The sequence below is a fragment of the Carettochelys insculpta genome, chromosome 1, assembly GCF_033958435.1.
Source record: "Carettochelys insculpta isolate YL-2023 chromosome 1, ASM3395843v1, whole genome shotgun sequence".
NCBI classification, from domain to species: domain Eukaryota; kingdom Metazoa; phylum Chordata; order Testudines; family Carettochelyidae; genus Carettochelys; species Carettochelys insculpta.
The window spans coordinates 314,641,081-314,656,386 of NC_134137.1; the positions used below are offsets into that span (position 1 = coordinate 314,641,081).

A 15,306-nucleotide genomic window follows, 5' to 3' on the forward strand; every position below is an offset into this window, starting at 1 on the left:
AGTCTGATAGCTTTTTTAACAAAATCAAGCATACGGACAAGGGTGATCCACAGTCCCTGGTGTACTTGGACTTTCTGAAAACCTTTGACAAGGTCCCTCACTAAAGGTTTATAAGCAAAATAGTAATCAGGAGATATGAATCAGCACCCAAAAGACAGGAAACAAAGGGTAAGAATAAATGGTCTTTTTTCACAATGAAGATATGTGAAGAGCAGGTTCGCCCAAGGATCTGTACTGGGACTAGTTCCATTCAAAATACTCATAAAATATCTAGAAAAAGGAGTAGCAGGTAAAAATGTTTGCATAGGCTACAAATTACTCAAGGTATGTAAGTGTAAAGCAGCCTGTGAGGGGTTACAAAGGGGTCTCTCAAAACTGGGGGGGGACAGGGAAACAAAATGACAGATGAAATTCCATGTTCACAAATGCAAAGTGATGCACGTTGGAAAACATAATCCTAGCTATACCCACAAAACTATGGAGAGAAAAAATTAGCTGTTACCACTCCTGAAAGAGATGTCAAGAATCATTGTGGATGGTTTTCTAAAAGCATCTGCTCGTGTCTGGCAGCAGCCAAAAAAAGATAACAGAATCTCAGCACCATTATACGAGGGATAGCTATGACAGATAAGATAGTGTCATGTGGAATACTGCATATCATTTGTATTGTCCCATCTCAAAAAGATATATTAGAATTAGGGCTGTCAAGCAATTAAAAATTAATCTTGATTAAATCGCATGATTAAAAATTAATCGTATTGTTAAACAATAAGAATACAATCTGCAACACAAACACACACAAAACACAGTGCGTAGCAACACAAAACACAGACACAAATGCACAGTGTACAGCAGCACAAACACATAGAATACACGCACAGTGTGTAACAATGCAGGTACACATACACTCAGTGTGTATCAATATACACTCACAGAGAAAGACACACACACGCAGCCCCTCACAGGGGACTGAGGCCAGAGTGCTGGTATCCCCCAGCAGCCCCATGCGGTCCCAGACTGCAGAGTGCTGGGGCTGCCACTGGGTGCATCCTATGGCTTCGGGGCTGCCGACTTGGGCAGCCCAGCAGCTGGAAGCCAGATGGGGCATGGAGCCCCACCAGCAGCCCCGGAGCCATGGGACCTGGGCCGGGGCAGACCTACAGCCACAGGACCTGGGCCGGAGGCAGCCCTATGGCTGGGGCACAGAGTCCTGCTGGCAGCCTCACAGCTGTGGGACCCCGGCCAGGGGCAGCCCCGCAGCTGGCAAGGACCCCCAATGGCATTCCCACAGCTGTGGTAGCCCAGCCCAGGCAGGGAACCAGCAGCCCTGGCTGCAAGTGCTGTGGGAGTGCCACCAGCTGTCCAAGTTGTCAATTACGGGTAGTATTAAAGCCTGCAACTAACACATTTTTTAAAAACACTAATTCTGCCCTGCCTTAATCACAAGCTTTAACACGAATTAATTGACAGCCTTAATTAGAGTAACGGAGAGAAATGTATAGAAAAGGGCAACAGAAATGATTAGCGGAATAGAGCTGCTTCCATATGAGGAGAGAATAAAGAGACTGAAATGTTCAGTTTAGGAAGGAGACAATTAAGAGGACAGAAGTTTATGAAATCATGACTGGTGTGGAGAATGTAAATAAGGAAGGGTGACCCACTTCACAGAGAGAGAGAATACGTGTCCTCTACAGCCTAAGCTGAGAAGCAGCTGGCCTTTAGTTCAGGCTGTAGCAGTGCCTGCACTATGCTCTAGAGGTCCCAGGTTTGAGCCTGACTGATAGGCAGTTACAAGTGGGGACCTGTCTGGAATTTCAGCTGGGTCTCTGAAACGTAGGATACCTTCCTCAGGTAGGCGAGTATGTAACCCTAGGTGTGGTCAACTCTCCCACGTAGCGACACCTAGACCACTTCACAGAGAAAGAAGAAATGTTCTCTACAGCCTAAATTGAGAGCCAGCTGGCCTTCAGCTCAAGCTGTAGAGGCCCTGGAACTAAGCTCCTGAGGTCCCAGATTCAAGTCTGCCTGTGGGCAGCTACAGAAGCTTAACTAACCCCTTTACATAAACACAAGAACCAGGGAATTACCCATGAAATTCACAGGCAGCAGGCTGAAAACAACATGAGGAAGTACTTCACACAAGACAGTAAACCTATGGAACTTGTTGCCAGAGGCTCTTGTGAAGACCAAATGTAGAACAACTGGGTTAAAAAACAGAAATTAGCTAAATTCACGAAGGATAGATCTATCAATGGCTATTAGTCAAGGTGGTCAGGAATGCTACTCCATACTCTAATGTGCTCCTCAACTTCTGATGCTTGGGGCTGGGACTGGATCACTTGATGCTTGCCCTGTTCTATTCACTCCTGTGAAGCTTCTGGCATTGACTACTCTTGGAAGAGGGACCATTGTTCTGACCCAGTATAGCTGTTTTTATGTTCTCAATGGCCCAAACACCCTACTGGAGAGTGGATAAACTGCTTTCATTGGGCCTACCTGAGTCTGCAGAATGGGGACCACTGGTTTACACACATGTACTGAAATAAAGAACTTTAATATTACTTCAACAGCTCAGTCCATCGCTCTGTATTACAAAACTCAGTCTCCAACCAAGTTACTTATGCTATCCAACTCAAGTTTACTGTGTTTATGCTATGTAAATTTTTATGCCACCTTTTGGTTTGAATGACAGTAAATTCTTAACATTTTCTTACAAAAACTACTGCAAAGCTGGCACACGAGTAAGATTACTGTGGCACATAATATCTAGCACAGAAAGAGTCTCGAAATTATATTTTATATACTCACTTGAATAAAGGAGTTCCACAAACAACACATTTGTATATCCCATGAGCTTTATGATGTGTGTATTCTCCCTCAAAGGCACTGGGGAAACAACAACACCATTTTAAAAATCAGTAAGGGAAGCGTGTTTTTAAATACTATATTTGGTTGAACCTTAGAATATACTTTCTATAGTGTATATAACTTACCTCAAGAGGTAATTATTATCCTTTATCAAACTGCATAATCTCATCAATTTGCCTTGACAGTTACATACCATGAAGGAAGAAGCAAAATGTCATATATGCCAAAGATCAGAGCACAAAAAACAATTACTGTTTACTGATTTTAGGATGGTTCCAAACGGATTTAATTTTTAAACAAAGATTGTTTAAAATTCTATTTACTCTTTTGTATTTGTCTAGCTTTAATCTTCAAACAATCTTTTAACATGGATTTCAAATGCTCAACAACAAATAAAACCCTAAGTGTACTGGGTAAATGACACTGTTGGTTTGTTTAGCCTAGGATAGGCTGCCCATGTGTTAAGAGCACCAGTAGTATCTTGACAGAAAATGAAACAAAAGGTCCATCATTTCAAGCCGTGTGAGCCTTATATTTTTAGTTTAAAAGGAATATTACAGGTTTAAGGGAATATTTTTTCTATGTGAACAAACTTCAGGGCAAGGAGGTCATTCATCTAATACAAATCAGCTGTGCTATACCAACAAAAAGCCTATGTGCTCCACAGCTTGTTTTTATTATCCTTTCACCCTTTTTATGAGGTCCAATTTTTTTTTATAAACAAGATTTTTAAGAATGGCCTACTCTCCAATTGTTTGTGTGCATTAAATCATTTTTGCTAGTCATATATACAACAGTGAGTGACTGGGGTGGAAGAAGTCCTCATGAGTGGAGTTGAGGTCCCATGGCCAGCTTAGCTGTGGGGGGTAAAGGGCTGAAAGAAGAGAAGGAGAGTGCTGTGATTCCCATTCATTAAATTCAACCAACAGTATACTCTGTTAGGAAGAGTGTTGTCTATTAACTAGGACCCCATGTGTGGTAAAAAGACTTCTCAGGTCATGAATGAAAGCAAGCAGTTACATCATTAATACATTTGGATCAGAGGTAAGCTAGGGCTTTGTGCCAAGCTCCATGGTATAAATTAGACAACAAAATGGTTAGACCTTGGCAGGTTGCCTTCACGCTGGAATCAGCTGAGAGAGACTATTCACTAAAAACAGTTTGGAAGGGAGATTTTTTTTTTCCATCCAGGATTTAGGGCTAGCTTCCAGGGACTAAAGCCATGTGAGGGCAGTTATTGAAAATTTTTGACATTCCTACCACAAATGAGCCAATAAATACCTTCCCCACATGTGCTTCAAAAAGAAATTGGAGTGGGGTGGAAAGGAACTAAATTATGCTACCTTCTTTTTGCAGCCAAAATGTCTATACTTACAATGGCCACCTTCAAAATCTCAGCCTGCTGGCACAGAGCCAGTTTCTGCTCACGGTGATGTCTTCCAAAAAATGTATCTAAACCGCTATTACTTCCACACGTTTTGTAGTAAACTGAAAACAGACCCTGAGCATAAGCTCTGTGACTTTATAAGACGCTTAGTGTTCTTTTAATACACACATGCACAATTGCCTTGACCACCATGCTGCAGATTCCTGTCTTTTCAGCGGCGTTGATTTGCAGGGGTTAGCAAACAAGTGCAGAATTCTTGAAAGTGGCTGATGGGGAAACAGTAGCAGAGAGAAGGACAGAAGGGAAGTAGCCTATTTCTTCAGGAATGTGCTTCCTTTCGCCTGCCTTACCTTTCAGTCCCTTTCTCCTGAGTGACATGGTACTGCAAGGGCGTCAACCGCTTCCTCAGGTCCTGCTGGGAAAAGACCACCTTGCAGTTCTTTTTATCCCTACATGACCCTGCAAAAGGGAGAGGGTATGAAAGAAGGAGTCTTTTTTAACTTAAATCTTGAATAATTGTTTTGGCTGCTGGCCATAGCATAGCTTCTGCATTGGCTTGTCAATCGCCAGACAAGTCCCTAATGCACTAGAATGGCTTAGCTGAACAGCAGCTGATTATTTCTTCAAATCCAAGTTTAAAAAGAATGTTGCTCAAAAGCCAGGTGACTCTGCTGGAGTAGTGATAATGTGCTACAGCCAAAGCCTTCTGTGCGCCATCCTACATCTTTACACAGCCATTCACCAGAAGGTAACCTTTTTCCTACCACTTAAAGAAATTAAGGTCTGCAAAAATAAAATTCAAACTCAATGCTCTTTGCAAGACATCTATATAGCAGATATAAGGTAATGGGCATATGATGTTTAGCCACAATTCAGCATCCAATGATTTCACAGCCTTTTAAAGAAGTTATAAATATTATAAATCATTATACAGATTGAACCTCTCTAATCCAGAACTCTATTCCAGCAATATAAGTAGTCTGGCATGATTTTAGGTACCTGGACGATCACTTATTATGGGTGTGGCCAAGTTTCCTGTGGTCCCATAAGGTTTGTTTCAAGCCACCAGTCCTGGCTCTCAGTGTTTTGTGCTGTTATTTAGCTGTAGTTAACCGCAACTGTCTTCTAAGAGCCCAATATGTCGTGGAAGTGTTAGTAATGCTGCTAGACAATACTGTCCTCCTGGGGTCTGGCAACTTTGGTCGGCACCAGTCAGGTCCCAAGGGTACCAGAGGAGAGAGGTTCAACCTGTATTTTCACAATTGTTAATTTCTCCACCAACATCTTACTTAGTTTAACTTTGTTTCATGAGGTGTACTTTTGTCACAACTGAATTATTTGTCATGACAATGTCTCATCTTGCAGATCGAAATACCAGCCCTAAGAGAAAAGTCCTTTCCATAGTCTAAAAATTGTGCAGTCCCCCAAAATAAAGTTGCCTGTAAAATTAGAGCTGGGATTTTCAAAGGTGCTTAGCTGGCTCAAACTCTCTTGAAGATTCTATCTAGACTTTTTTTGCCCAGTTCTACATACAAAAAGAAAATCTAAATGACCTCCAGGCATTAGGGTAAAACCATCACTTTTGTAATGCAAAATCTGTAATTGCACTGGAAAAGAATTTTTAAAAAATGAGGAATGGCATCTGACATTTCTACTTTTAGGACCCAATTTTGGTTGCACCAGTGAATAGAAACAACAAAAAAGTCACACTAATGTAAGTGTGCTGCATGCAAAAACAGGTTAACTCACCATATGCAATACTTCATGTAAAATAACTTTAATTATTCAGGTAATTATAATATGCACAATTAGAAGTAAACAGTCCTGACAAAAATATTTTTGTCAGTAACATATACACTCATAAAAAGTCTAATTGTGTTCCAGAAGTAGAGGGAACAGAGTTACCCATCTGTATGTCATTTAGTACAAGAGAAGCAACGGCAGGTTTAAATTACATGGTATTGGATTGCAATTTCCTAACATTGGATGCTTTTCTGCTTTTTACCTTGAGTCATTACTAAGAGTGTTCATAAAAAGTAGCTTAAAGCACAGATGCTTGCAAATCATTTAGGCAAAGATATTACTCCCCCTCCCTCTCCCCTTCTCTCTCTTTTGTTTTTGTTTTTTAGCTTTGGAAGAATTATATTTGGTCACTCCTGACTAACCCTGTCAACTAGGTCCAAGGAGAACAAGCAAAATTGAGAACAGCTGATTGAAATAAATAATTCAAACATAAAAGTTTGGCGACTGAATGAAAGGTATTGAAAAGCAACTTCATTTCATAGATTAGAAATTACTTTTGATCCAAACAGTCTTAAAAACAGATTGTTTTCTGAGGCATCTCATTAACTTCTGTGCTGCAGAGCCTTCATTTTAATGGCAAGCTTTGAAAAAGCACTGCTATACCTCTTTGTTAGCTTCAATCTTATTTGGGAGGGGATAAAGATTTCATTCCAGGTTTCTTTGTTTGTCTTTCAAGAACCACTAAAGAAGTATTCACACAGCTTTTGCAGGAATGTGCCCTGTGCCATGGCTTACAAATTATTTGGGTTTGGTGCACTTAAAGGTCACCTTCCAAATTAGCAAAATGTTCCTACATCCTGGCTTTTCAACCTTAAATGTAAATATTGTTTCCTAAGTGTGAGTGAAGTTGGTTCTTTAGAACATTCGGTTGCTTTTTTTAAAAGATGTCAAACTTTGGAGATTTTTATTCTCAGGGTGTGCTATGTTCTTGCACTAATAAGTCTTTCAAAATATATCTAACAGCAAAGAGAAGTGTATCCATTATATAAATAATTCAACGTTGCATTAAGCAGCTCAGTAAGAAATTGTCTCAGCATTAATCAATACTTATTCTTACATTTTAATATTAAAAAGCAGCCCACATTGGTATGAGTTTTATAGACAAACACCCTTTAAAAAACTTGCTCAAAATTATTTTTTGGTCTAAATCATCATCTCTTTCTTTTACATAAAAAAAATAAGTGTGCCTCACCTTTGACAAATCATGGAAAAGTTGAGTGTTTTAAACAGAAATCTTACAATCAATTCTGAAATGTGTACCCTGATTTTAGTGTTTTAGAATCACAACATCCTTTACTGGGTATGTTCATTACTTTACAGAAGGAATTTTCCATTTTGCCATGTGTCATTTGATCCAACATTATGCAATCAGAAGTAAGAAACGTTATAAGAGATTTTTCCCTATTGTTTTTATAGCTACCTGCATGTTTTATAAGACAGACAAGTATTTACATGTACAGGGAAATCTTGCTAATCTGCACTTGTGTAAACTGCAAATGGACACTGGGATTTTCACCTGCAGCTCAAAAATGGTACAGAGCGCGAATCCACAAAATGCTAATGCTGTGTTGCAACCTCACTGGAAAAACCTCTTGTCATCACATGAATCAATCCTCAGAACTCAAACATCCTTAAGCAGAACTTTGGCACTTCAGATTTAAATGCTCATAGAAAACCAACAGACCAGTAAATTAACTAAGCCTGTTTCATGAATGTCAGTGACAATGGGTAATATGGTGTATATATCCATTTTCTATTTTCTCAACACATACTAGTCTGCAATGGGTTTCCTCTGTTAGGGTGCATTAGTGATGTTCTAGCATTACAGTTCTCTCTTTAGGCCACAGTTCAGAATAGCATCTCCATGCCAAGGGAGCACTTAAGACATATGCACAACTTGAGTGTTTTCCTGAATTGGACCTTTATTTTGCAATACTGTGCAATGCCAGATTAGCTGGCCGCATGCAAAACCTGTGCAGATGCAACATCTTCACGTCACAATCTGTAGAGATGCTATGATATGGAAGAGGCAGCAGACTAGATGAACAAAAATATTCACATTGCACTAAAATAACGTCTGCATTCCTCACCTGACACTGCAATCCATAGCTTTTAAAAACAGTTGTGTTCGCTTACAGAATTACCTTCTGGGGGTAAAATCAGTGGGAAAAGCAAGAAGAAATATAGGAGTGTGGGAAAACAATTGAAGATGGATCATTTCTTTGGTGACTATGCAATAAATTGCAACTAATAATGCAACCACTGTGGTATTCATGCCAAGTATGAAAAATTTAACTAAAATTAATTGATTAAATTATGAAAAATTAACTGTACAATCAAATCACCTTACTGGTCTTAAAAATACAGAAAGAACCTATTCATCAATCCATGTCTGACTTTCTTACATTAGTTTACTCAACAAGAGGGTAGCAATGCAACTGAACCAGGATTCCCAAGCACATCTCTAAAACTTGAGAGGTCTTCTTAATTTTTTGGCAAATCAGGTCTAAATCTGTGTGCTGCTCATTCCTAAACTCAGCAAGTCAATGTAAAAGAGGAAAATAATCAGCAGTTTGACAATTATTACAGCATCCATTTAGGACAGGTCATTTCATGGGAACATGGAGAAGGCAGAAGTGTAAATTTTCACTCCAATTTTTGCATCCTTGAAGTAAAAAAAAAAAAAAAAAAAAATAATAATAATAGGAGAAAATGTAAATATATCCTCCAGGTAGTAAAATTACAACTGAAAATTCCATGTCGGTTTAGTACATCTTACCCTGCTTCTGCAATGAGCTCCTGCCCAGGGAAATCAGTGGCAGGGGCTACACTCAACGGCCATGTCTACACTACAGTGATCTTTCAAAAGATGATCTTCTGGAAGGTCTCTTCCAGAAAATCTTCTTTCAAAAGAGCATGTCCACACACAAAAAATCAGATTGAAAGATCAATCCACTCTCACAATAAAGAGCATCCACATGGTCCCAGCTCTTTTGAAAGAGCGGGCCAGGGATTGAAAAATCCAGCACCATGAGGACTGCTTTTTCAAAAAGAAAAAAAGGGCCCACAGAGCATCTACATGCGTTTTTTTTTCCCCAAAAGAAACTTTCAAAGAAGCCACTCTTCCTGATCCAAGACCAGAAGAGGGCTTCCAGAAGAAGAGCCATACTCTTTGGATTTTGAATCAAAAAAGTGTATTTTGTGTGCATACGCTCCACATGTTCCTTCAAAAAAGGGCCTGATTTTCCAAAACAACTTGCTAGTATAGGGATCTGGGCCCAGGTTGAATATTTAGTGTTTATCCTTCCCTCTTCACTCTCATTGCTGTTCAGTGGTTTTAGCACCGGCCTGCTAAAACCAGGGTTGTTAGTTCAATCCTTGAGGAGGCCATTTAGGGTTCTGGGGCAAATAGATTAAAAAAGGGGTGGTGCTTGGTCCTCCCATAAGGACAGGGGACTGGACTCAATGACATTCTGAGGTCCCTTACAGTTCTATGAGATGTGTATCTCCACTGTATAAAAGCACTTGGCATATGGCTGCACTTCTAGGAGATGTCAGTGTTTCCATTTTAGAGCCATGTTTTCAGCGGATTCAAAAATGGCAACCAAAGTGTCACGTGGCTTTCAAGGCCTCAAAAGGCGGCAGAGGCTTTTTCAGACCAAACTAATAATGAAATGTGAATGTCTACTTTTAGGCTAACACATAAGCAAAAAACGTAATTTTGGGATGTTTTATTGATTTCCTGCATCTCAAAATGGTCTTTTTGAGGGAAAACAATGCAAAACACATTGAAAATAATTACCATCCTCACCATTACATCCTCCAGTTTCACAGTTTCGGACAACATGGAACACAGCACTATAAAACAGAAGCAAGTTGCAAACCTTCTCTGGTGTAAAGCACCTGACCTTATTTATAATTTCCCCTTTTGTACACAATTTCCTTTGATTTAATTAATAACCACACAAAAGAGCAGTAAGGTTTCCTTAGATCAGAGTGACAAAAAACTATCAAGCCATTACTCCTGGCCACTGTCCTTCATCTGCTCAACTGTGCCTGTGGGACCAGATTAGTGCATGACATGTACTGAAATATGTAGGCAAACAGCCAACTGATAGCTTTGCTTCTCTGCTACTCTTTTGAACAGTTGCAATTTTATCTTTGTTGCTTCCTCCCCATTATTGCATTGAAACTAACTCACGTTTCAAACTTCATGTAAAGCACTGTGAATAGCCTCCTCTTTGTACATGTGCATACATCCCATTTGCACAAATGGCCATGATAGGCATGAACTATTAAGATTTCCTGAACTAAATACAGCAAGACAAACATTCCAAACACATCATTGTATAACAAACAGGCTTCCACCTTTCAATGCTACTATTACATTTTTCAAGCATGTGTCAGTAGGGTTTTATATTTTTTATAAACACCATCGGTCCCAATTCTGACACTTGATCAGTGTAGACAGCCTCCTGCGACTACGCAGACCCCCAATGACTTCAAAGAGATTTGGTGTGGACAAACAGGTCTACCCATGCATATCAGACTGCAAGATCTGTGTCTAAGTGTGCCTCTTCTTGCTTCTCCAAATCAGCTGCCTGCATCTCCAGAGTGTACCATGCACACTAATGGCAAATTACCTAGTACCAATCTGACAGAAATGCTACCAGACTAAGATTTTACATTTAAAAAAAAAAAAATCAAATATTCTTACCCAAATGACCAAACTTTCCATTTAATTAAAAGCTGAACTAATTCAGTTTCCACCAATTATTATATTAGTTTACACTTCACACTTGCCTCATTTTGAAAGAATAAAAATAGGGAAGTCAGTTTCATTTTTGTTTAGTCTGTTTTCCTTTATGCATAGTTAGCCTTTGCAGAATGCTCTAGCATAGGGGAATGTTGGTTTGTTTTTGTTTCTAAAAAAACTATAGAACAAACTTTCCATTGGAATGACAAAACAATTGATGGAAACATTTATATTGTCTTTGAGTTTGAAAATATTTACAATACCTAACTTTGGTTTCTAGTTTGACCTGCCAGGATGTCTTTAAGAGGATAACTAAACATGCACTGTCAGAAACAGTCAATGGGAAGCAAATTTACTCAGATTTTTACTCAATGTAAACCAGTTCATCAGTAAACCTAGTCATTCTCCATGCAAACTTTTGCTAAAATTACATAGCAGAAGCCTTATGTTAAATTCTAAATTAACTTTTTAGACTTTCCCCCCTTAATCCACATTTTGCTTGAGCTCCATCTTTTGCTTTATTGCTTCAGTTTCTAAAATTTCCTTATAGCTGAATTCATAGACCATCTTTGAGTTATTTTAAGTGTCGTTCAGAAGACTCTCTCAGCTAGCAAGACCAAGTATTATTGTTTTGAATATATGCAAGGCCAAGTTTTAAATAAAATACAAGTCTTGGACTTAAAAATACTTTTTCATAAACTCAAAAAACCAAACCGCTCTATATTCAGTTGTGGAATGGCGCCTGCAGTTCCTTGCTTCAGGTGACTACATCCCACAGGCTGCTAAAATGCTATTTGCAGTTTCCAGCAAACAGTACCAATGGAAGAAGAAACCACCTGCACAGCACCATGCATTGGAAATACGAGTACTGGAGATGGTATTTTGAATCAGATGCAAGTTAAATAAATATAGCCCTCCCTTTTTATCTTAACACTTGGAGGAACAAAAGGAAGAGATGACACAGTAAAGGGGAAAGTTGGTTCTTTAGAAGTCTCTTTTATTGCACGGGCAACTTACAATTGATCTGGAGTTGTCTAATGTGTTTTTGATCTGGGTGGATCTTCAGCAAATCATAGTCATGATGTTTTGTTGATGATCCACGTATAAAAGACCATCTCTCAAGATATTTTCAGCTCCATTTTAGATTTTGTGTGCAAAAAAAAAAAAAAAAAAAAAAAAAAAAAAAAAAAAATCAAACCTCCAGCTCTCTCAATGACTGATAGCCATGTAAGCAAAGACAGAACAAAAATCCCACTGGGTACAGTAGTTTCCTTTAGAGCTAGACATTGATATTGGAACCAAATTGTTTTCTTTTTCTCATCTAGCCCATTAGTACTAGAGCCACTGGGAGCTGTGGGTGCCCGCTTCATTTCATGCTCACTGTTTGCTCCTTTAGATCCATAAAACTACAACTGGAACAAGAGCGTTTATATGGCTGATACGGAACCTGTGAGAGAAAACTTATCCCATGGAGAAGAAATACTGCACTGTTTTTGCAATATAAAAAACCCTTTGATTATTTTTAAATGAAGTGTTTTTCATACGGGAAAAATAGCCACATATACCATCTCAATGGGAGGGCGCTTTTACCTTCCTTCCTTATCAAAGGCATCTGTTTCTGGTGCACTGCTGAAATTATTGCCAGGAGTCACTTAAGCTTGGTTTTACGTTCAATCACAAACAAACACAAACTGGGCAAAGCACTCAAAAACTCTTCGGTGCAAGCTGGCAGGTGACTGACTACCTTTGGGGATTTCCCATCTATTCTTTTTAGGATGACTACGATTTAGGTAGCACAGTGCTTTGAAAATGTAACAATTTTCTGTAAAACTGAGTAATCCTGGTAGCTGAAAAATCTGAAGGTGCATTATAGATCAGCCTCCTTCGAGGGTATCGGTATGTTGGGTCACAATCCTTCCATTGCAGCTGAACTCCAAAAGGTTCAAGAAAAAAAATGTTACCATATTATATAACCATTATTACAAAAAAAGGCAATACAACACTAAAGTTCTAAATTAACAAAGTGGGAAACAGGTAGGTATGGTGGGGGGTTGGTAATAGGACATGAAGCACTTTACCACCGCATGCTGAGTCTGAATTTAGCTCTAATTGCTTAGTGGCCTATGTGATATGTGCTGTTACTCTCAGGATAGCTCCTAATAACATCCATGTAAAAAATGCCATCCTCGCCCTTGTAACTGGCACCTCCATTGGTGGTCTTATCAGAAGACTAACCTGAGTAAGCAGGGAGATTAATCTATTCTTTTCATCCTTACCAGTGAATTACACAAGCCAAGAAGGAGACATGTTGGCAGAGGGAAAAGAAACTGATGTTACGCTATCTTTTTTCTGCCAAAGAGGGGGCCCCTGGTTCCAATGCTGTCTCCTCACACACCAAATGTATGAGGTCACATTGTGTGGAGGACACAGTTTTAAACAGCAAAAGGGCACCCTCCATACAGCATACTCTCACACATAGGGTGTGTGCAAGCTCATGCTCTGTGGGTCATTTTGCTCTTCTGGAGTCTGGGCAGAAAGTACTTCATTCAAATGGAGCTGTGATAGCAAAAACCTCATGTTAACACAATAAAAGATGGTATAAGTGGGTGGGCTTATCATGGGGTCATCACTATGGAAGTGACTCTGTGTTTGCAAGGATGGGAACACGAGCAGCTTTCCCAGGTCCCAAGCAGTTTCTCTTTTCTCACTGCACCATACTCAGCTACCAAGCATGTGTCACTCAGTACCACCAAGGGCATGTAGCATGTAACAAAGCCTTCTACTGAGTCGGAGAATGAGAGCACCAAACCCCAAGAAAAACCAATGCAGAAAAAGAATGGAAAGATTAAAAAAAAAGAATAGCAACAAAGAAAGAGATATAAGAGATATGAGAAAATGAGAAGCTCTGACAACATGCCTGCACATAGAACTGCCGGAGTCAAGACTGAGTGTCCACCAATTTCTTGTAAGTTTGCAGAGAAAAAAGAAAACAAGGCCAGGGGGTGGGTTTAGCACTAAAGACTTAACATGACGTGCCAATAGTGGGTAGCTCACGTGAAAAACATTGCCTTTTGGTTGCTGTTCTAATATGGGGCAAAGAAGAGGATGCTAGGAGAGAAATTTCAGCCTTTTACACAAATTTCTGATTTTTGCAAGTATAAGATATAATATGACTGTTACTCAAACCAAACAATTTTATGAATACATTTCATTTGCTGTTTGATACTAAAGAATGAACAAATAATGTTGAACAAAGCCTTTTACATTAGACATTTGTATATGTGCAAAAATTACAGATTCAAATAATTGTTAAGCAACAATATTCTAGGGGTGATTTTTTTAACCTCAAATAGTGTGTTTCCCTCCTTCAGAGCCATTACATCACTATGACAACACCACAACATATCAGGTTACAACAGGTTGCTATTATAATATCAGTAGAATATACCTAACAAACATCTTGAAGTTACTAGGTCTGTACAAGTGAGAACATGCCAAAATAAGTACATAATATTTTAACATAAAAATGAACAACACATTAATATGCTATTTACAGTGGCACTTGGGTAGACTTTCCATCTTAAACACTCAACAGAAGCAATCTCAACATTCTAGCAAAGTAATGAAGTAGCAGCATGAAAAATCATATTGTAGATCAAAATGATATTTTGATTCTAGAAACAAATCACATTTCTTTAAAGATTAAAAAACAGTGAATTGTCTTTTTTCTCATTTTCCAAACTGTCTAGAGAAGGGACAAAAGTGCATATATCTGAGACCCTGTATGACGAATTTAATCTTTGAGCAAGTTTTTAAATTCAAGTTATAAACCCCCACAACAGGGATTTATAATGAAAACACTGACAGGCACTTAACCGTAGTACTACTTGGTGTTGCTAGAGTTAGCGTATATTCTCTCTCTCTCTCTCTCTCTCTCTCTCTCTCATTAATATTTTTTTCCAAACCAAATGAAGAAATAACTGTTCCTTGGTAACAGAACTATGGAAGTTGCAACAAATATGAAAAGCATATGTACAAATATACACACAGCAGAAATATATTTAGATATATTTTAGTCAGACAGTATACATATATATGTGTATATTCTGCATAAAATCTAATAGTGTTTACAGTTTTGGAATCTGCGTGTGCGGGAGAGGATAAGGATGGACATGGTAAACTGTTTTCAGAAAGTCCATTGTTAAAGCCAGATTTGCAAAACCTGTGCGTGAGTTAATTTAACTGACATGAGTAATCCCAGAGTTCAGAGGAACCATGCACATGAATTACTCATGCTTGCATGTGTTTGTAAGAGCTGCCCCTACATGTTATCCTTTATGTTAATAAATTAGTGCAAAAAGTCCAATTCTGAATTTTGATACGGTGACTTTTCATTTCCTAATCAGCATATTTTATTTCCAGGTAATGGAGATTTACTGAAAAGTGTTTTGAAAAAACGTATTACATATATTTATTTAATAAGAGACTTACA

General features: G+C 38.7%; 1 protein-coding gene across 6 annotated transcripts in view; it reads right to left on the reverse strand.

Moving 5' to 3' along the window:
• Positions 1-15,306, reverse strand: part of MSRB3 (methionine sulfoxide reductase B3) — a 118,931-nt gene that overhangs the window by 68,627 nt on the left and 34,998 nt on the right. For all 6 annotated transcript variants that reach the window (XM_075013503.1, XM_075013548.1, XM_075013531.1 and 3 more), the window contains 2 exons: positions 4,606-4,714; positions 2,809-2,886 (listed from right to left, as the gene is read on the reverse strand). In XM_075013503.1, coding sequence (XP_074869604.1) covers positions 2,809-2,886; positions 4,606-4,714 — 187 coding nt within the window. The remainder of the gene's footprint in view (positions 1-2,808; positions 2,887-4,605; positions 4,715-15,306) is intronic.